The sequence below is a fragment of the Chelmon rostratus genome, chromosome 3 (assembly GCF_017976325.1).
Source record: "Chelmon rostratus isolate fCheRos1 chromosome 3, fCheRos1.pri, whole genome shotgun sequence".
Lineage (NCBI taxonomy): Eukaryota > Metazoa > Chordata > Actinopteri > Chaetodontiformes > Chaetodontidae > Chelmon > Chelmon rostratus.
This window is the reverse complement of record NC_055660.1, coordinates 17,114,375-17,137,601: the sequence shown is the minus strand read 5'-3', so window position 1 is coordinate 17,137,601 and position 23,227 is coordinate 17,114,375. Positions and strand designations below refer to the sequence as shown.

General features: G+C 40.5%; 2 protein-coding genes across 2 annotated transcripts; both read left to right on the top strand.

Moving 5' to 3' along the window:
* Window positions 1-706: 706 nt before the first annotated feature.
* clta (clathrin, light chain A) lies at window positions 707-12,993 on the top strand. The gene is made up of 5 exons (XM_041933755.1): window positions 707-968; window positions 1,741-1,769; window positions 3,002-3,119; window positions 3,463-3,574; window positions 11,766-12,993. Exons 1-5 carry the CDS (start codon window positions 791-793, stop codon window positions 11,935-11,937), a joined length of 609 nt encoding a protein of 202 aa, XP_041789689.1. The 5' UTR covers window positions 707-790; the 3' UTR covers window positions 11,938-12,993.
* Window positions 12,994-13,892: 899 nt separating this feature from the next.
* On the top strand, window positions 13,893-17,948 carry nansa (N-acetylneuraminic acid synthase a). The gene is made up of 6 exons (XM_041933503.1): window positions 13,893-14,098; window positions 15,021-15,236; window positions 15,314-15,413; window positions 15,712-15,866; window positions 16,267-16,533; window positions 16,738-17,948. The coding sequence occupies exons 1-6, from the start codon at window positions 13,967-13,969 to the stop codon at window positions 16,945-16,947; spliced, it is 1,080 nt and encodes a 359-aa protein (XP_041789437.1). The 5' UTR covers window positions 13,893-13,966; the 3' UTR covers window positions 16,948-17,948.
* Window positions 17,949-23,227: the final 5,279 nt, after the last annotated feature.

The window sequence follows — 23,227 nt, the reverse complement described above, 5'->3', positions numbered from 1 at the left end:
AGTTTTTAAGATGTTAGATCTAACGTTGAAATACTGTATCACTGAGTCCTTTTAACAGTGTGTTTTGAGTCACACTAATATTGTTCTGATGCTTTTCAATCAATATATTTGCACCCAGGTGCATAACTTGAGTCAGGTGAGTGCTTGCTTGTCACTGGAGCCCTTTGAGACTGTCAGAGCTGTTAATAATTAACCACCATGACATGCTTGGGCTGGACAGGCAAATGTTTGCAGGGAACTTCACCAGCCTTATAGCAGAGAAGTGGCCGCCAGAAACTGCTGGTTTAATAGAGGGCGTGGAGGATTTTGAAGAAAAAAAAATCCAAAGACAAAAAAGAAATATATATTATTTCATATTATGTGTGTTTTCTCTTCACTTTAGTAACTGAAAACAGAATATTCATACATGACAATGGAATATGGGCCAGATTATATCATATTATGTGTGTAGCAGTTGTAATTCGCCAAATCGCAGACTGCGGATTTTTTCAAATACTCACTATCTTGTCGATTTTTTCACGGCTCTGACAGCACGCAGCAGGTCATGGGACCCGTATGCAGGAGGGTTTACAGATTTTATTGGTCCGAGGTTTAGGTAGCTGTTTTACGATTGGTATACTGTTCTTTCAGTCACCCGTCCTGGTTTGTGATTGGCCATTCATTAGTTTCCGCTTCGATAGCTTTTATCGTTTTTTTGTCGTCCTTCTTCCCGTTGAGCTAATCGGTCTTCGGTCAACCGCTACACCTGCTCACAGTTTCTCAAATTTAACCTCCCACAAGTAAACGAAACATGGATGATTTTGACATGCTGAATGCGCCCGCCGCTGGAAACGGTGTCGGCGCGGAAGAGGACCCCGCTGCCGCATTCTTGGCCCAGCAGGAGAGCGAAATCGCGGGGATTGAGAACGACGAAGGCTTCAGCATCCTGGACAGTGGAGAGGTTCCCTCGTCGCTGGGAGACTCCAACGGTGGGTGACTGTTGTGGTCAAGCAGATACAGTTTGCCACTGTTCACCGTTAGCATCGTTTGTCCAGATAGCTTTAATCTTAGGCGATTGTGTGTGTGTTGTTGAACGATATATTTTACGTCAAACCTCAAATTGGGTTTGCGAAATAGATGCTCAAGTTGACGCTCTTTTAGTCACCTTGCTAACGTTAGCTGAGCCAGCATAACGTTAGCTAACATATTAGCCGATGGTCTTAGCAGGCGTTGACGTTAAGCTGAGTCAACGTTATCTAAAATTGACAAATGAACACAAATATGTAAAGGGAGAACTCTTAGTGATAAGTATATGTTTATCCGACGATTCAAACTTTAGCTGGCGTTTTTAAAATGAATGAAGCTGTGTGGTAACCACGGCTCTGTCGTTCGTGGCCGTGCCATTCATTGCTTCTTATCTCGCTTGACTACTTGCTGGCAGCGCGATATGTTGCTACGTTTGTGCTCCCGGTAACCTGACAGCCGCAAGAGGAAATTAACGGAACTTGACGACCTTTGACCATGACTGCCTCATTTCCTTTAGGCTGTCGTTGTGGTTTAGCAACAGTAGTTGTTCAGAAGTGCTGACATATCATATTATGAAATATGTGTTGATGAAAATCACGAGGATTTAAAGATTCCAAGTTAGCCATGGTCTTGTCATAGAGTTTTTATTGTTTTCTTCAAAGACCAATTTAATCTTGTCTGTGGTTTCATTTGTCTGCTTGATTTCTAACAACTGCTTTACTTGTATCTTTGTAGATGGTGCTGTCAACGGAGAACTTCATGGGGTAATGCTTCTTCAAATTGTCTTAGTTATTAACAGTTTTGCTCTGAAATGATCAAACTCCCCAATTATTTTATCCACATTCTTTCCTCTGTATTTTGTGTGTGAATAAGTGGACTTACACAGCCTATTTGTGCTCAGGATGTACACTCATGTCACACTGTCCAAACCAAACAAACATCTTTGATCTTTTCATTTCTAAAGTAGAGCTTTTGTTTGCAGACTCTTGACAGCAGTGTGATTTTGTCTCTATCAGTCAGGACACTGATGTTAATCTTTTGATAAATGGCCAAACCATGCTGCAAAAGTGACATGTATCCATAATGTTGCAGTGGACAGAGTGTTGCAGTGTTACACTCAACAGAGATTACATCTCTTTATTTGGATGCAAAACTGAAAGTCATCCCACCCAAACTCCTCCGAATAAAGCATTGCATGGAAGAAAACAGTGTGTGTGCACAACTACATCAAGTATGATAGGTCAAAGTTGAACCAGGTAGTCAGTCTGTAAATTGGGCAGTATGGGTGACCAACCAGTCGCTTGAGATTTTCTCGAAAGAGTTTAGGTAACCTGATAGACTGTTTGCAACCTGTGATCGTCTGACTGCTTGTATTTCTTTTTTCATTTTAGTGATGTTGCTGTGTTGCCAGATGTTAGCAATTTAGAGAGTGCGGTGTTACAATGGCCGATAGGAGTGATGGCCAAACCTAAAAAAATGTATAAAACTGAAGTTGTACTTATCCAGAATTGTCCTTTAAGTGAATTAATGAGATTATAAAGATTTGCTAATGGGATGTTCAGATTTGCTTTCATTCTTTTTCTTTTAGCACTCCAGCAGTGTGAATATAGTGCTAACCACAGAAGTTTAAATATCTGGCAGTTAGATCCGCTCCAACTTCCTTTTCCTGTGCTGTCATTGCAAAATTGTTGCATTTTGCACTGTCAGGACTATTTTCTGGCAGTGAGAGAAGATATGCTGATAAAACTCAAAGTAGACCGAATTTGCTTTTAACAAAGCCTCTCAAAGAGTATATAGCTAACTTTTGAACAGATATAATACACACATATTGGGACCAGGACAAGAAAATAGCTGTTTCCAAATCTTTCAGAATGTATTTTGAAAGATGAGTAATTCTGGATGAGGGATTGAATGTTTCTTCACCATATCCCTGTAAAAAGCATTGATAAACACAACACAATTATTTCTGCCTATCTTCAACTTCCTTGTTTCTCAGGAAAGCAATGGTCCATCAGACGCCTATGCAGCAATCTCCAATGCAGACCGGCTGCAGGCCGAACCTGAAAGCCTTCGTAAGTGGAGGGAGGAGCAAAGAGAGAGGCTGGAGATGTTAGGTAAGCACAGTTCAGAGTGTTTTTATAGGGAAACAGAACAGACCCCTGCTGTCTGAAGTGTGACATGTAAAGGCTGATATAATGAGATCAGCTGCTGGAGATTCAAATTTAGCATGGTAGATTTTTCATAGTATTTGGACATGTGTGTAAATTGTCAGTTAAAGAACACACATGTTAAAATTCTCTGCAAAACCAAATACAGCAGTCATGAATTCTTCCTCCTCTGTTTCCTAAATTTTCTGCTAATGCATTCTGCCCTGCTATTAATATCATTATTCCCTGCTGTTTACTTTCCCATCTGCCACTTCACTTCTTTATCACTCCTCTTCTTTGTTCACTCCAGACGATAACTCGCGCAAGCAGGAGTCAGAGTGGAAGGAGAAAGCCAAGGTGGAACTGGAAGAGTGGCATGCCAGGCAGAACGAGCAGCTGGAGAAAACTAAAACCAATAACAGGTACTGGTTTCATAGAGGGATATAAACATGACACAAGGGATATGGGAAATGAGCGAGGACTGATGTTGCCTTGAATAAGACTATATTTACAGTTTGTGTCAGACAAAAAAAGCCAAGATGATGATGAGGATATGGATTATTTGTAGCATTCAGCAATCTTGTAAAAAGTGTGAATATTTTGAAAAAGGATATCAGCAGTTCTGAAATAACAGCAGCAGTCTTGGACTCAGCCACCGGTGAGCATATAACCAAATACTAAGGTTTGCATCAGTGTACAGCAGGAAAAGAAATGGGTCCACCCTAGCCTTGAGGTTTCAGAAAGACCATGTGTTGGTGTTTCAGCAAGGTGTTAACCCAAGCCCTCCATTTACCAGATCATTTTTTTCACACATACTTGTGGACAATAATATAAAATCAGACCTGAGAAGCTACAGTAGATGAGCTAAGAACCAGATTTTATTCATTGTTGTTGCTGCAGCAAATACTACAGTTCTTAGTCCTGGTTCTTAGGCTTGTCCTAGCTTGTATGTTTTGTGTCTTGCTGTGTTGTGTGTTTTATTTTCCTTTGTTTAATCAGAAAGATCCCATTGAGATAATATCACTTACATGGGGATTCCTGGTCAGGATGGCAGCAGAAAAGATAAAAAGGTTTCATGTAAAGTACAAACAAGGACAGATAAAATAACATAAACATAACAAATCACAACAAACAGACACAAAGCATACAGAGATCAAGGGCTGAGAGAATTTTTTTAAGCATGGCGAGAGTGGGATAGATTTCAGTGTACAGTACCTTGCAGCTCACTCCAAGCTTGGTGGCTTTGAAAGGAAACCCCAGCTCTGTTCAGGTGGTTGGGCCCATGAGAAGAATTTTCTCTAATCTAGCATTAAAGGTACTGGAGTAATATTTCAGTCGACTGGACTGTACTGCAGTAATTTACCAAGTTAAGCTTTTGCAAAAACAGTTGAATGAGTTTTTCTCCTTAAACACCATTGAATGTTAATTGAGCCATTTCATACAAGTCACAATGATGTGTGTGGACGCTTGAACCAGTTGCAAAGTGCAAGACTGCAAGCCTGGGTGATAGACACCTCCAGTGTTTTCAAAAGAGATTAAGGTGCATGCATATATATTACATCACCATTGTCTAATACTGTCAAAAAAGGTAATGTGGACTAATCTTTTCCTAGTGCTAAAAGGAGAACTGATGAACTGACACATGTAAAGATCATAAATTAATAATATAAATAAAGATCATAAGCCTTCTTATAATTTAAAACCAATTTTAATTTAACAAGTAACCTATGCAATAAGTTAAGAGCAGTCTGTTAAAGATTGTGACGTCTTGCTGGTTCTTGCTTGGTTGAAGCTGGAGGCCATCATGGAGTTTTAGGCAGCTGGCCTTTGTCTCCAGGTTCATCCTGGTGGTCTGGCGGTTCCCTCTTGCTTGACACCACGTTGTTTTACTGTAATTGATTTGCTGTTTTGTCAAAGCATTGATTGGTGGATTGATTTCCTTTGTTAAGGTGGAGTGCTTTGTTACAATTTCCTGCCTTCCCTAGATGTCAGTAGTCGGGTGACATAGTAGTGGGTTCCTGTAATAGTGACGACAGGGCCGGAGTTTCCCGTTTTTACACTTGTTTTGGAAGCTGCTGTGAGGTGATGGACAACAACTATCTAAATAATAATAATGTTCATGTTTTGTGCATTGCGGAAATCCTAGGGCCCTAGCCTTGAGTGCGCACACGTTAGGTCAATAGTGTACATTCTTTTAGTTATGGCGACCAGCAACGGCTGGTTACTGTTGTTGTATTGGTCAGGTGTTTTTAGGCACAGCAGTAGCAGAAGATTAAATTTACACTCCATCAGAGGCGGTTTTAGAGCAGTGTACTAGAGATCAATTGCTAAATATAGCTGATCATTATTAAATATGTGTAGGTGACAAATGACTAAAGGAACATGCTAGCACTATTATAAAGGAAAATTTGTATGCAATGGAAGTTTTGACAATCCCACAAGTATCATTTACTTCCTCTAATCTGGCTGGGGCTGTTTTTACTTACAATTCACTCCCCGATTTGGTCTTAAATTTTGAATAACAGAAAGAATTGCTGAGATTGCGAATGCAATATGAAATGTGGAGCTGGACCGGACAGGCCTCCAGTTTGTTTTGTTTCGGCTCTGAGACCATAGCAAATAAGGGAAGCATATGTGAGGGCTTACTTAAGAATGGAAGTTTTCTGACAGATTAATCTGATTTAACGACAAAGGAAAGGAGCTGCCAGGCTACTAGGATGCAGCCTTTTATGCAACCTGGAGACAGTGGCCAACTGCCTCCAATTCCTTAATGGCCTCAAACTCCAACCAACCAGGAACCAGCAACACTGAAAGACAACACACAACACACAAGCTTGGCTGTCAAACTACTGACTTCAGAGTGTGAGAGACGATCCACAGGGCTCCTTCACCTCACTGGGTTCCTGCTATTGTTATTGTAGCACAATGGCTCAAGAGAGGTATCTAAGAATATCTTTGTAGAAAAGAAAATCATTCAACAAATATAGACTAATGTTAACAAGTGAAATTCAAATGGTTTTAAAAATGTTTTAACAAATATATAATCTCATGGTGAAATTATTTTATTTAGTTTAAGTATTTAGTTTTTTTTTGTGGCATGTTAAACAAATTGTTCCATTAATTGTGTAAATCTAGTTAATTGGTTTTGACTGGTTTATAATGACGGCACTCCAAAACACTGGTGTGTTGTTACTCTTATGGTTGTTAGAAATGTACTATTACTATTTAAAGATGCGTAGTTATTGGCTTGGCTGACATATGTGTGTCCTCCACCTGCCACCAGGTAACCCATCATTTTGCAGAGGTGAATTGGTTAAGTTTCTGTCTCAGTTTCTCTTGCACAGTAGTGTCCCCCGGTTTCCCTATTAATAATAAACTACCTGCAGCCATGAGTCCCTACTCATCTGACAACCCTGTGTTTGGTAGAAAAGTGTTACTGATGTATGATCTTTTCTTCTTTTGGTCTTTGTCTGGTACAGATAAATGACTGATAAACAAATGTAAAAGCATGAGAGGAGTTAGGGCTGCTACTAACAATTGTTTTCATTATTAATCTATTTCTTCTTTTCCAAACTAGTCAATTAGTAATGTTGTTTACACTGTAAAATGTGTAGCAAAGACAGGTTCCTTTTATTTCAAATCCGTACATTAAGATTGCATGTGTTGCATGACAGTCAAAAATCGAGTTTTGATGGTATTCTCTCTCTTGCGTCATATGTTTTTAGCCGCGCATTTACAGGGGGCAGACACAATGAGTGCCTTCCTGAGCTCTTGAAACCCCTTGACACTGCATTCAGAAGTCCTTCCAAAAAGCTGAGCTTGTGATTATATGACTAAGCTCATTATTGTGTGGTAACCTATAATGCTTGTGTTTCCATCCTCTTCTCCCTTTTATCGCTGTCTCTCTTCTCTCCTGCCTTCTTGCTGCTCTGTCGTTTGGGCCGATGTTTGTCCAGGGTGCTGGATGAAGACTTCTACAAGCAGCCCTTCTCTGAGCTCATTGGTTATGTGTATGTTGCTCCAACTAACATCCTCCCTTTTCATCTTCTTTTGATTTTGTTTTCTCCATAATCATGAACTCCGAGCATCAACCACTGACATCATATTCATCTCATTAGTTAGGGCAATAGTTACCTCCCCCTTGTTTTGCCTTGTTTTAGTTTCGTCTCAAGTTTTTCATTTTTAGCTGTTTGGATTTCTTATTGAGACATTCTTCATCTACCATCTGATTGCAAAAAAATGGGACGCTGTAAAACATAAATAAAAACAGAATGCAATAATTTGCAATGGAAATGTATTTATAGACGATTTTACGAAGTGTTCCTGAACCCATGTAGTAACATCCTTTTTACAGTCATGTGTTCACAAAGTGGTGAACCTTGCTCCATCCTTTCTTGTGAACGACTGAGCCTTTCGAGGATGTTCCTCTTCTGGAATGATCCAAACAGGTGTTTTTGGAGCATTCCACAACTTTCCCAGTGTTTTGTTGCTCCGGTCCCAACTTGTTTGCATCAAGTTCAGAATATGCATCTACACACACTGTTTTCAATTAAAAAAGGATTAGCAGATTATCACCTTTTGTTTTATTTATGCTTTACACAGCGTTCCAACTTTTTTGGAATCAGGCTTGTAGCTTGTAGTTTTCTTTCTTTGTCAAATAAAAATCGCAGAAGTCATTTTCACCTCATGTATCTGCATGCCATTAGTGAGTGGATGCCCGTCAGGATCATTTCATGTAGAGAGAATGGCTGCATGCCACTACATATAAACACACAGACACAGCCAACCTCCAAAGTCGCATCCATGGCAATCAAATTTATTCTCTCATAAGTTTGCCTGTGTTGATTTCTCCTCCATTATTCACATCCATATTGTTTCCCTTCATCATTTCGGCAAATCGTTGTGCAATTACATTACACAAGTTTCCAACAATTAATACTTGCTTACAATAATTGTATGAACTCTCAGAAAGTGTTTTGTTTCTACCTAACATGTTTATAAATGTGATTTTTCCCTCAAATTAAGCTACAAGTTCTTAATTCCGGAGTAGGGTGCCTGTAGATTTGTTTGAAGCAATTGTGTGTGTCTAATTGGACCCAGGTGTTTGCATCAGTATCACCTAAATCTCTTTTTTTAATCTTGAATGTTGTTTATAAAATAAGACACGACTTCACTTCACAAAGTGCAGAGTTGGCATTGTGACTTCCTAAATACTCACCCTAACCTCCCATATTCCCAGCCCAGTGACTCCCTGATGTAAAGACAGCTATGTGCACAAGAGGATATGTGAAACGGAGCTAGACCTTACTGTAATTTTAAAGTGTGAAGGTCAAGGTGTAGCCCTTAATGAATTCACCTAGGCTCAGGCAGGACTGTTGTTTGTCATAGCCTAAAACTACAGCTGAATATAATTGGACTTCTAACTCGAACTAGCTGCAGTATTCAGAAACTCCACTTGATACCTTGTTTTGCCTGTAATGATATTTTAGCATTTTTTTAAAGGCTGCACAAACATCATTAATAGCTTTAGAACAGTAATCACCTCTTCAGAGATACAGTTCTCCAGCTTTGTTTCCATGATTTTGGTTCTTGAGTTCATATCCAGGTAGCATTGAGTTCAGCACTCCTGTATCTCCGGTCCATCCCCACTGTATCTCTCATCGCCCTCCTATTGCTAATCCCATGTTAAATCAAATGTACAGTAAAGATTTTTTATTGCAAACACCACTGGTCATATCACGGTTACACAACTGCTTCAAACTGTGTTCATGCTTGATTAGAATGTTAGCTGCTCCATAGCTGATGCTGTCCTACAGGATGACATGCTAACTTGCCCAGCTAGCTATCCAGTAGCCTGAGCTGTGCAGCCTTTGGTTTGGCTATCACATTTCTTGGGAATGGCCTGCATGGTGGTGTACACATGGGTTTTTATTCTTCTTCGTCATCAGCTTTGATTTTCAAGGGCAAAAGAGGACACCAACCCGTAGCAGTGTAAAACTTGTCGTTATTGTTAAAAAAAACATTCTTTCCTTCTAAATATGTAACTGAAAGCCTTCACGGTTGAAGAGAATATTATATATTCAATATTTTTGGTCATTGTTACATGATATTGTTTATTGGGCAGTTCTTTGGAAAACTGACATGAGATTTCCATTGTACTGTATTTGTAAGTTAATATTAATGTGCCACTTGGTAAAGTGCTTTTATCTCATGATTAGGGTAAGAAGTATTTTATTGTGCACACCTCAATGCAGCTTATGCATCATATTGCTAGTTTATACATATATGGCACTGACTCAATACTATAGATCGAATTGCTTTTCAGCGTCAGCAGTGTTGGTGTAGAGTGACACTGGATCGCATCACTTCCACTTCCTCCATGTTGTTGGTGTGAGCGTGTGACTCCAGCGGCCTCATTTATAAGCATTCAGTGAGAACAAATGGGCTTGAATGATGTGAATACCACTGCCTACACAAATGTCTGTGATTGGAAAAAGAGAGTGAACGTGTCCCTACACAATCTCTAAACACTGCTATAAGGATTTGGACACAGTGGGATCTGGCCACATCGGTTTCAAATGCAGTGAGATCAGTGGTGTCCATGTCTTGTGACATACTGAGATAAAATTTCTTGTTGGTGATCTTTTGGGGGGTTTTATCAATCAGGATATTACTGAGATGATGTTGTGCCCATGTTTTAACTTATTTGAAATTAATCAGTAGTTTTATAAAGACCTCAGGCCATAATGTCCTTGAGTGTGTAACTGACAGAAGAACGGCACAAGGCGGTATTCACAGAGAAATGTCTTTTCCACTCACCAGACCAAAGGCTGCACTGTTATCATTTGTGCACTTTTGAAGAAAAAGAAAAAAGAAACTAAAAGAAAAAATGTTGCTTTTTGCATGCTGGCTTTCAACATCTGCATTTAGCTCATTTTTGTTGTCTTTCATTTCGTCCCCCCCGCCCCCCTCTCTCTCTTCTAAATTCTGACTTGTGAAACTGTTTCTCCCTGTTTTCTTTTCCTATGCACCTTAAAGCACACACATTAACCATCCTTGCTACCGCCTAGACCAGTTAAGTAAAAATACAAAACCCCAGAACCTCCAAATACGTTATATTTTTGACAGGGGATAGATACAGTTATATGTGTGTGTGTTAGATAATTATACGTTGCAGATACTCGGTTTACTATCCCATCAGTTAAATCCACTGCCTAGATTAAATTTTGTTATTATGTCCCTTCTGTGATGTTGTGGTCCTTCTAGTCCCTTTGTGTATTGTAGTTGGTTGTGACAGTGAATGTTCATTGGCTTCTCATCCCCATTTTGCTTTGTGTACTGTGTTGTAGTTAGTCGCTAAGTTTGCGCCAGCAGGTTGGGTTGGGAATAGAGAAAAACCCTTGTAACTAGAAAAGTACAATGGCAGTGGAATTATTACTAAATTTGTGGGTGGGATGTGATGAGGGCTTACATTTGTTTAGCCATAATCTGTGGCTTGCATCTCAAAATGTCTTGTGATAGCGGCACTGATCCATTTTCAGTTTTGAGTTTTGTCTTTTCTTCCTTTTCCCTAACTTTTATTTTTTAACTTCAAATGTTATATCGTAAGCCCTGTAGCGTAAATGTCCTTTTTTTTTTTTTTTTTTTTTTTGTTTGTTTGATAGAAGAAGATATTAATTGATCTGTTCCACAATTATGACCCATGAAATCAAAGTGAACTCATTCTTTGCCACACTTCCGAATAGTCTGCTTTTCAGCCGCAGCACAATGCATGGCTAAGGCCCAGCGGTGCTTCCACCTCTTTTGGGTTTGGTTAAAAAACAAAACTAAAAAAGCAAAAAAGAACTTGCCATTATTATTCCTTTTTAATCAAGGACAAGTATATAGATGAACTCACCATCCTTATACTTGGATCTTGCTGTGTAAAGAGATCACTGTAAAGATGTAGCCTTAGGGCAAGTTGAAGTGTAAGGGTGTGGGCAAACTCCCCTCCCCCAGTTCTGTACAGAACTGCATTTTTAACCAACCAAAAATGCTTATCAGACCTTACACGTACTTTGTTTAGCTTCCGTTTGTTTGTTTTCTTTGAATTTCTCATTATTGTTTTCTCTGTACCTCCCTTTACTGTTGTGGAGAGTCAAAAATACATGTGACTGTACTGTAATGTGTAAGCAGAGTTGGGGGCATGCCACAGGTAATGAAACTGTCGTAGCTTGTTCCTCTTTGTGGGCGTAAAGACAGATGGATGTCCATTTCTGTGTGGTGATTGGACTGTCCTGTCCTGAGGTAGACTCTGCTGAACCAACAAAGTGCCACAGAACCAAAAAAGGAGAACAGAAAGCCCTGTTTGTCATTCGTTGTATTGTAGAGATTTATACCCATTGATTAGGGGAGTATTTCTTAGGTATTTTTTATATCAGAGTGAAATTATGACTTAAAACGAGAGTCAACACTTTGCCACAGAGACACAACTTGGGTTTCTTGTGGATTTTATGTTGGTGATCAGCAGAGGACTTTCTCAGGGCTGTATGTGTACATTGGTGTATCTTCCCACTTCCTCCACTGACTGTTGTCTATTCCGTGTCCCCTCCTTCTCTTCCCTGTTGCATGTAGGGCGGCTGAGGAGGCCATGATTTCGGATATGGATGAGACCAACCCTGGCACGGAGTGGGAGCGGGTGGCTCGGCTCTGCGACTTCAACCCCAAGTCCAGCAAGCAGGCCAAAGACGTGTCCCGCATGCGCTCCGTCCTCATCTCCCTCAAGCAGTCCCCGCTAGTCCGCTAGGCAGCCAAGGCTACTCAGGGCATCATTCCATATCATCCTCTGTCACCACACACCAACCAACCCAAGTACTGATGTCCCACCATCTGTATTCTGAAGACAAGGGGACTTACACCCCTTCTGTCCATATCTGTTTGCCATGCACAGCCCTATGGAAGGATACAGCCAGTGGTCCTACCTTCATCTGTCTCCTCCTGGCAGGGCTGTTGAGATTAACCTTGAAGCACCAGCTCACCATTTTCTGCCCCCTGAAAGCTTTTCACCTGTGTGCACGTCTTCCACAGACCAAGCCAGACCTTGTAAATCCTCTTTCCTGTTTGTTTGATATACTGAGATCAAGGCCTGTTAGATGGGGACCAGGTCTCATGATCTGTGGTGCTGTGTAACACTTGTGTAAGGGTGGTGAGTTGGGACACTAAAAGGGAAGAGTTTATTGTTTGGGCCTATAGTTACACTACAACCTGTTTCACATGGCCCACAAACAATATCATTCCCATGATGCTGTACTCTTAACTCCTGTCCTGTCAATCTTATGAATCCTCCTCTGATTTAAGAGGGTTGATTGATGTTAAATTGTTATATTGCCCTCCAGCACATCGCCTCATGTTTTCTCATCCTTTCAAAAACGTATCTTCAGAATTTTTCTTCATTGTTGTTTTTTTTTAAGGACCAAACTCTAAAGACAAAACTCCAAATTCAGTGTGTGTACTTTGAACTGTGTGTGTAGAGCCTGCTTATGGCATATTGTGTTAAAATTTTCAATCTATGCATTTCCTTTTGAAAAGCCTCTCCCCCCTCCAGTCAGGAACTGAACAAAGTCCAGTCATTACAATAAATGTGACCCGTCTGTGTGTGTGTTTAAACCTCAACAGTGTGTGTGTATGTACTCTATGCGTGTACCTATGTACATATACAGAAGGCAATATATATACAGTATATAAAACGTTTATGTCACTGAAATTAGACAGTTGTGGTTTTAAAGAGAACTAGATATTAGCCAGCTGTTGCTTGACCATGCCTGTTCATTGTCCATTTGATTTCAATATCAGTAAAAATTGAGTGAAAGTTGTTGTCCTGTCATTCTTCAACTGGACATTTAATGCTACTTTGTGGTTCAGGAACGTGGCTGCTTTCAGTCAGATAAAGCATGAGTTCAACTGTAACCTGTTGCATAACCTCAAAACTGAATTGATTTGTGCCCACAAGGAGGCAGAGTAACACCTGAGCAAGTTTGCAAACACATAACCCTGACAATATTGTCCAAAGTCTGATCGCTTGACAAAGCTCGGTTTTAGTTACCACCACCTCCAATATTAAGGGCCTTAGCTTACTTGCTTGCTGCACTATTCTCAGCATTTCATTGCCAGCTGTGCTGTTTGGTGCGGGGTAGTGTGTAGCGAGTTTGTCAGAGCTTTGCTTCTTAAATAACGCACTAACTAATATTTGTGATTAACTATAATATGAAAGGTTGCTCATAGGTGTACAGAGCTGAACTGAATGAACTGCAGCCCCTGAAATGGGTCTCTGTGGACAAGGTTTTGGGGTGCATTTTTATTAACAGAATTTGCACTTGTGACACAGTATGGTTTTCTGTCCTTCCAGGTTTGAACTGAGAAGAGGCTCATGGCAGTTTTTCACCAGTCTCAGCTTGTGCTGTGTTAAGACTGTTTATCCCAAATATTGTGTAGACTGCCTATTACAAATGATGCCACAGCATCCCAATTAATGTTTTATTTAGCTTTGTTTTAGGTTGCATTTTAAACGCATAGGCAGAAATGACATTTCAGAAGCTGATTAAGCAGCTACAGACTTGTTTGTCTCCATTCACTTCTTCACCTGAATGTCAAACATACGCAGAAGTTTATGCTTTTATTTTTAAAGGAAATCCGGGTTTTACGTTGAACGACAAAAGCGGAAGTCGTTGCACATCCTGTATGTACAGCACATTAACTGTTCCGGCTTTTCCGAGGCACAGCTCACCGTTATACTTTCGTCCAGTTCTCAGCTAAAAATCTCTTTTGCTGTGATCAAAATGCCTTTAAAGTTTGAGCTGTGTCCCGGCAGAATGATCGGAGGCAACCATCCGTGCTTCATCATAGCTGAAATTGGACAAAACCACCAGGGAGACATTGAGATTGCCAAGAAAATGATCAAAATGGCAAAGGTAATAAAATTGACACGTATCGGTTCATTCTGAACGTGCATAAGCGACTTTTCTTTTCTCTCTGACAGCAAGGACCACACAGGAACAAACGTACTCAGAACTCGATAAGAAAATGTACCAATTTAATGTTCTCGCCTCACCGCCCTCATCTGAGTCATTACTTTGAATATTATTAAGCTTGAAAGCTGGGCGTTTGTCGCTCTAATTTTGATTTAAGAATTTAGATTGCAATGTGCTAATGCGCGATATACGAGTGGTCCCAAATGATATATGATAGAGAAATGTTTAGTCATGTTATAGAATGTTAAATGTCTGGATTTGTGAATGGGGTTTGGCTTGCATATTCATGCCTGGGACATAGTAGACATACCAGGCTACGGTATGCCAGTTTTTCCTGCCTTTTTTTGTATAAGTGAGCAAATCTTTCTGATTTTCACCTTAGCCCTTGGTAGTGTTGCCTGTGGCTGCTGATGTAAATCCATGTTTGATCATACAAAGCTGCAGTATGCTGCAGCCTGAGACTACACAAGATATGTGTGTATTTCTATGAGCAGAATATCTTGTGAGATATTTGAGTTTAGTTGTGTAGAACTGCTGATTTTACTTCATTCTCCCATAATATTCATTGGCATGCTTTCTCAGAAATCAAACTTTAGCATATTCCGCTGAACTGTTGAAAAACACACTGTTACACAAGAAACAGCTTAAATTACATTAAAATAATTGATTAGAAATCTAGTAATTGAATACTGTCCCTCTATTTAGTACCAAATACACCTCTCCAGGAAACTTGCTGTTTATTTACAGTTATATATCAGTCGCTTTCTGTCACATTATAGCAATCTTAAATAAATTATTGCTGTTCAGTATGTTTACCAAGCTTCTCTTCTCTTCCATCCCTCACTTATATCTGCCTCCACAGGACTGTGGTGCTGATTGTGCCAAATTCCAGAAGAGTGAATTAGAGCATAAATTTAACAAGCGAGCCTTGGAGCGCCCATACACTTCTAAACACTCCTGGGGGAAAACCTATGGTGAACACAAGCGCCATCTGGAGTTCAGCCACGAGGAGTACAGGGAGCTGCAGAAATATGCCGAGGAGGTCGGCATCTTCTTCACGGCCTCAGGGATGGATGAGGTAAAACAGACTTTTGACGAAGATTATATCACGTTTGAGTCCGGTTTGACTTTAACATTAACTTCTTCTGTCTTTAGATGGCAGTGGAGTTCCTGCATGAGCTCAATGTGCCTTTCTTCAAAGTGGGCTCTGGAGACACCAACAACTTCCCCTATCTGGAGAAGACTGCCAAGAAAGGTGAGAGGGAATTGTCATATCTAGGAAGGTGTGTCACGCATGAGATTGAGCCATCAGATGTAGCCATTAGTGCATTTTATAATTTGTAAAAACTGTACACAGTAATATCTGCACAGTGTTACATATACATTTTGACTGTTGCGCTCCACAAATGTAGACGAGCTAACAAGCCAAGCATCTCATGTGTCACTCAGTCCGCTCTGTCTGGTCGTGATGAGCCACAGGGTGTGTTTCATTCTGCCCTCTGCCCATATTAGACATGATGTTTATCAGGCTGTTGTCCCGTTGTCCGTGTCAGGACGGCCCATGGTGGTCTCCAGCGGGATGCAGTCCATGGAGACGATGCGTCGGGTCTACAAAACAGTGAAGGAGCACAACCAGAACTTTGCCATCCTGCAGTGCACCAGCGCCTACCCTCTGGAAGCTGAGGATGTCAACCTCCGAGTGATAACGGTGAAAAAAATCACATTGCTTATGTTTTCTGAATTTGAGTCTATCCTACAACATTATATCCATGAAAGCAATAGTTAGATTTTTTGGGTGATATGGTTATTCACTGCCTTTGAGAGTCAGCTGACATACTCTGCATGTGTGTATGTATAAAACACTGTCAGTATGTAAATGTCAGTTTTTGTATAGATTAAACAAACTAGATATAGCATGTTTATTAGTGAGCTTTAGAGGTGCTGGTAGGCAGAGTTTGTTACCTTTGGACAGAGTCGGTCTAGCAGTTTCTCCCTGTCTCCAGTCTCTTAATGCTAAGCTAACTTTAGTTCAATTTTAGTAACCTCTGATAGCAAATAAGCCTATTCACCAAAATTAAGAGAAACACTTGCCTGCTTGTCAACTATAGGAATACCAGAAGGAATTTCCAGATATTCCCATAGGGTATTCCGGCCATGAGTCTGGGATCAGTATTTCGGTCGCGGCCGTATCTCTGGGGGCAAAGGTCATCGAGCGTCATGTAACCTTGGACAAGACATGGAAAGGAAGTGACCACGCCGCCTCGCTGGTGCCCTCTGAGCTAGCCGAGCTTGTTCGCTCCATCCGACTGGTGGAGAGGGCGCTGGGGAGCGGCATGAAGCAGATGTTGCCCTGTGAGAAGCCATGCCACGACAAGGTGATATGTCCTCTTCTCCACAAGACAGTACACAGAAATACAAAGCAGATAGTGCTCCTAATGTGTTGAAGTGATATTTTCACATTTTAGAAAGACAGGACTTTGAAGAAAACACTTGAGCTATTACTTTTTGTATTTTTTAAATCAACTTTGTGCTATGAGAACAATAATTTTCTTTCAAACACTTCTTTTTTTCTAATCCAGCTGGGGAAGTCGGTGGTGGCCAAAGTCAACGTCCCCAAAGGAACTGTCCTGACTCTGGACATGTTGACGGTAAAGGTGGCTGAGCCCATGGGCGTCGTGGCTGAGGACATCTTCCAGCTGGTCGGGAAGACGGTAACGGAGGATGTGGAGGAGGACGAGAGCATCACGCCAGAGGTGGTGGACAGCTATGGCAAGAAGGCCAAGTGCTGAGGATGGCAGAGAGTCTTGAAATGGGTAAAAAAAAAAAAAAAAAAAAAGATTAATTTCAGAGGCGAGTCAATGGATTCCTCTGGGGATAATTCAGAGGGAGCTTGATGTGACACACAAAGGAGTGTCTTTGTTATTTTGCTTGGTGCTACTGGCATTTCTGACACGGAAGTCATAATTGGACAGTGAATTAATCTGATAGTTTGAATATATCACATCTTTTCAAACAGATGACTCCTTTGCTCAAATAACTCATTCACCCCGTTAGTCTTTCTTTGCCAAAGCATTAAAAGTTGCCTTAACACAACACAGTAACTTTTTGGCAAATAGACTCTTGAAAAAACCCACCATTATCTTACAAGAGGCTCAGTAGCACTCTGAGCTCTGTGGTCACTGTTTGTGCAGTGCTTTCTGAGGTGGCACAAAAGCCAGTTGTTACTGTCAACTAAACATACTTTGCACTTTAGTTTTAGCATGCACTGTGGAGATTAAAATAATACTGAACACACAAAGCTGCTACTGCTCATCTCATCACACGACTGGGAGATCACAGAGCCTGTTTGCCAAATAGTCAGTGAACTCTTCTGCTTGTCAAGATTGTGAACTGGTGCCAGAGTGTTTCCAGTAATGTAAGTTTGTGGTATCAGGCGGGGTTTGTATTTGTGCTGCTTCTTTTGGAGAAGCAAAATAAAACTACTGGAGCCAGAGGCATAAAACTTGAAGAAATGTTCAAATGCTGTCTACACCAGATTTGTAAAGCCCAGTGTATGCATTTTTCCTTCTTTTTGCTAATGCCCACTCTCACAATTGCCATTGATTTTTTCAAGAACCAGACTCCTCCTGTCATTGCTCTGGCACCAACATCATCCTCTATGTGTGAGGTCAGGATGAAGGATGACAACACACTTTTCTAGATGTTAACATGTGAATATCTGCTAAGACTCTGACTGAAATCAAAGATGTTTTGAGAAGATCAAGCCTCCAAATAAAATACTGCCCAAATCTTTGATGCTTTCCATCTCTTTGCAACAAAACTTTGGTGTTTATCTGGTGTTAAGCGTGAAGCACAGAAGTACTCCTAATGTAATGGCAGGTTCTCTATATATTGTTAATATCGTCTGTATAGTAGTGTTATAGTATATTATAGTGTACTGCAGTACATACTGTACATTGTATCTGAACATGCAGTAGATCTAAAACTGAAGTTTTGATGGATCAGATGATCTGAGTGGCTATGAAATGCTCTATACAGGCAGTAATGCTGTCATTTTCAATCTTCATTGAAAATATTCTCACTATAAATCCTTTTACACCATAGAAACTCCTAAAACTTTCATAATCTGTTCTGGTGTGGATTGAATCTCCAGCTGATTTGGTATAAACACCATCTGCAGCTGAAGGAACGTGATTGTTATTGCAGGTGTTGATGTTACACGGATTATGTTCATACCATCTCACACACAGAGCGTTGGGTGCATGTAGATACAACAAGGTTTTAAACCAAATCCGACAATTTTACAAGGATGTGATCACCATCAGAGCCTGAAAATGCATTTAACATTTGCTAATCTGAATCAGAATTGGCTGTATTGGTCAAGTATATGTGCACATACATAATTAGACTCCGGTTTAAACATTACACTCAGTGAACTTGCATAGGAAAAAACGACTAACAGCCCAATGAGCAAAAATATAAAATAAACAATGTCTGAGGAGAAACATTGGCTCCCACATCTTAAAATATAAAATGTGTCAGCTGTGGTTCATAAGAGGAAATGTGCAATTCTTCTGCACTGAGCTGCAGTTGGGCGCACTGTGTCAAAACAACAGCAGTGTCTGTGTGTCAGCTGTGCATGTCATTTCATTCAGCAGGCTCACGTACCCAATTCCGATTCTGTGTGCATAAAAATAACAAATAACTAACTTCAACATAATACAGTGTTTATGCATTACAATTTTCTTAAAATAACATTTTCTCTATTAGCAGTAGGCTATTTTGTGATTTTATCCAACTTTGCCTTAGTTTTAATTTTTCACATCAAAGTGTAACATGTATATGTTCCACTCAACATTTTATTACAGTTTATTAATTTTCTCTCATTAGTTCGTTTTATTTATTTCTGTGTCTGTGCGTCCTGCTTCGAGGCTCAACATATAACGGAAAGTTTGTCTTCCAGTCTAGCTGTAATATTCATAACACTCACATCAGCATCAGCCATGTGGACTAGTGCAAAGAACACAGATCACAAAAGCACCAGTTTAATTGTGTGAAACGAGAGGCCTTTGTCTGCTAGCTAGACACAAAGTTCTTTGTTTGGTACAGTAAAGTGCTCATTACTCAAAGACCTAGATATAGATAGACTTGAGAGTAAGAAGTCATGCTTTAGAATTGGCAGATCAATCATAGCTTTGCAGGGCGCAGCAGGCCTGTCACTGTCAGGCCTTTAGATATCTCCACATGTTGAGGCGATGTGCATGGGTCCGTTGTAAGAGAAATACTTGGCATTTCGATAGTTTAGAAGGTGGAGGCTTTCTTTGTTGTCTGACAAAACTAAAAACACAAGAATAAAACATATGAGGAGTAGATTAAACAATATGTTTGCCTGCTTTACTGTAAGCTGCAAATGTTAGCATGTCTGGCTAACTAGCTTGGTCCTAAACAGAGCTCAGTGACATTTGGTGGAAAGTTATGCCATGAACAAATGAACCAGTGATTTGGATTTGTATGTATATAGCACCACCATGTGGCCATTTAACAGAGCACTTGATAGTTTGGCTGTTTCATGAGGTCTAACACCAAAATCTAAATTCAACATTAGAAAGAAAGAAACTCATCCCATGTTAAAATGTATGTCTGCATACTTAATGGTTTAGTAGTTTACTGTTACATTTATTTTTACCTCAAGTATTAAGGTATGTTTATTAGTATATTATTCTAATTATCATGGACGCAAAAGACGGATCTGATGATTGCAAAGATTGATGGATTTTATTGTGCAACAATGCAAAGGCTTTTAGGATGAGTACACCTCCAGGTAATAGATCAAGCTCTCTACCAGTCTTTTTAAGTGTTAGTTGGATAGGGAATCTGATTGGGAAGAGTCTGGTGGTGAAACTGCGACGAAAGGATTAATTCATTCAGAAACTCCCAGGAAGCTTGTTGATTCTCAAGTTCAGTCATTTCCTTAATAGTTTTCTGGGGCTTGCGGGCATGTGATATTTGTGAATCATGACAGAGCATGGAGGCAGCTTCTGGCATTGAGGAGATGAGGGGAATATTTGCCCACATGAAGGGTGTTGTTCTCATAGATCTTCATCAACCAGAGACGAAGGTGCAGGTTGCTGGACGAGGCTGTAGGTGGAGGTTTGTCCTGTGGCTGTCTGCCAGAATGATGAGGTGGAAGTGGCCGTGCAGGATGCAGGGAGAAGCTGTAGGTGGAGCTACAGCTGTCTGGCAGAATCTTCAGGTGATGCAGTGATGCAGGTTGCTGAGTTAGGCTGTGGGTAGAAGCTTGGGGTGAAGCTATCTGGCAGAATGTGTGGGTGGAGCAGGGGTGCACACCACTGGATGAGGCTGTAGGTGGAGGTTTGGGCTGTCACTGTCTACCAGAATCATTGGGTCGAAGTGACTGTGCAGGATGCAGGGAAAGGCTCTAGGTGGAGCTACCGCTGGAGCTTACCCCTGTAAAACTAGACACCTTTGTCTGCTAGCTAGACACCTGCATCTTTGTTTACTGCAGAGAAGTGCTCCTTACTCAAAAAGATGATGCTGCCCGATTTAAGAATAAGAAAACATGCATTACAATTGAATGTTCAGTCACAGCTTGGCATCTGTAACTTGGAGCGGCAGGCCTGTCACTGTCAGGCCTTTTGATATCTCCACATGTTGAAGTGATGTGGGGCTGTTGTCAGAGCAATACTTGGCATTAAAATAGGTTAGAGGGTGGGATCTTTCTTTGCCATTTGCCTTTTCAAAAGTAAAAGCACAAGAACAAACAACATTACGAATGGACTAAACAATATGTTTGCCTGCTCTACTACAAGCCGTGAATGTTAGCATGTAACTAGCTTAGTTCTAAGGCCAGAGTTAGCATATCATTAGCTAACTGTGTTACATGCCACTAAACTCAGCCAAAACTTGCTAGCAAAGATATTCCTCATTGGTTATATTTCATTCTTAAAACCTTTTCTTTTGTAATGTTAAAAGTAAAACGTTGTAACTGTGAAGAAGGCATAATGTCGTGAAGAAACACCAATCCTCTGTTATACTTTATGCAAGTAAGCTAAGTTAAGTAGCCAAACAAGCCAAGCTAATTAGCTCTACACTGCAATACAAGAGCGACACTGCATTTTTATTTGAGAAATGTTGTTAAGCCTTACAGTGAGTTCACGCTTTTTTCTACACAGTGACACACATTAAACTGTATAATATATAACTGTTTTCTTAAGAGTTGTCGGGACATAAACAGGAGGGCTTTAGGCGCAAGACTGGATGTATCAGAGGTATGTAGTCTATACTTTTAACTTAAGCTAGGCTGTGTTAATTCAGCTGCCTTAGCGCTGTCAACAATAACAGTCTGTGGTTGGCATCAAAGACTACGATTGCTTTATGTGTCAACAAATCATGGATATGGAAATGAGATGGAAAGCAGGGATTTCATGGTTACCGTACATAAGGCCCTGAGTAAGCGTCTCTGAGGGCACTGTTATATGTGCATATTTAGGTAAATGACCGTTGCCTGCAGGGCTGAATGTGGGCAGTGCAGATGTGATGCATACAGAAACTGGTTGCTGGTTTGTAGGCAGTTTGAAGGATCAGCCCCCACAAAACAACTCTCTGCAAAGCCCAGCGATAGTTTTCACTCAAGTTTTTGTTTTCGCTCAAGTTTTTTCAACTTGCGCAAATTACCCTAATTTTGCGTATTCGTGTTGCATAATTCACGCTGCCTGGTGCAAACAGACGCAAATTCACATCTTTGCATTGACTCTGTATGTGATTGTGCTGAACAAGTTTGCTTTGTGATTTGAGGGAACACACCATCATTTCACATAAATCTGCCACCATTATCGCTACAAACCCCAGGGTTGCCAACTGTCACACTTCTGGCGTGTGACACATGCTTCCATGCCAAAACACTGCGACAGCAACAGAGGTGAATAGGCAAATGTGTAACAGTCGAAGCCTTTCTGGTATGGTAATGGTTAAACCAATTAATGTTGGTTAGTAGACCGTCAGTTTCCTTGAGCAGGTAAATTATTTTGTTCTATTCTATCTCACCGGTTAACTTGGTTTGCCCCTGCTAACAGATAGAGGGTCTCTCTCTAACTCATTTATAACTGAGCAGCTATTTCAGGTGCAGGCTTTATCCTATAAGCTGCTGCTGCTGATCCCAGCTTCACAGAAGAACATGAATCTGTCTCTGTGACTATTCACTGCCTGGCCTATTAATGAAAATGACTTTACACGTGGGCAACTTTTCACCTTGATGTAAAAAAATACATATCTAGTGATTTAATGGATGGTGCAAATTACTTTCTGATGCAATGTCAAGGTTTTCATTTATAACTCTCTTGGACAATGTTGGGCTAATGTTTGCATTCAGTTGTGATTAGGCTACATGTTTTTACTGTGACTGCAGTTATCTCAGTTGTTGGCCCCTACCAGGTCTTAGTTATATTTTGTAAGAGAAGAGATTCGGAAACTAAATGTAGAATAGCTTCCAAAGGTCTGGTGAAGTTTCTTCTGCATGCCAAGTGACTTATTTTTATTTCAAGTTCTGCAGGCGATGTACTTCAGCCTACCTGGGAGGAGGGTGAGGAGTGCTGGGTTGGTTATGTAAGAACTTTAGCCTTTTCAGAACACAGAATACCGAATCCTTACTGAGGTCAAATGTCTCTGCCCCAAACCAAGTGTCACCTCAGGTTGTGGCATTGCCTCATTGCTTTAGTGTGTAAATATGTAGGCTGTACTACATATACAGAGGACACAGCACCTTTTATCAAATCTTTTTTCATTTTCTCTTGCTTCCTGTATGTAAGATGGTCCCAGAGAGTCCTGAGACCACCTGGCAATACTGCCAGAAAAAAAGTTCATTATCCTCTGTGCAGTAATTTTGAAAAAGCAGTTTTCCTGTTCCCAGAGGATAATGGAGCTTTTAAATGGGCTTGACTGGTTGAAGGAACAGACTGATTGTAAGCCATCAAAAGCAACATTTTGCTTGCAAGGAAAAGTTTGCAGTCCACTCCATTAAGTATGCTCCTGTTTAATTGGATCAAAACAGTA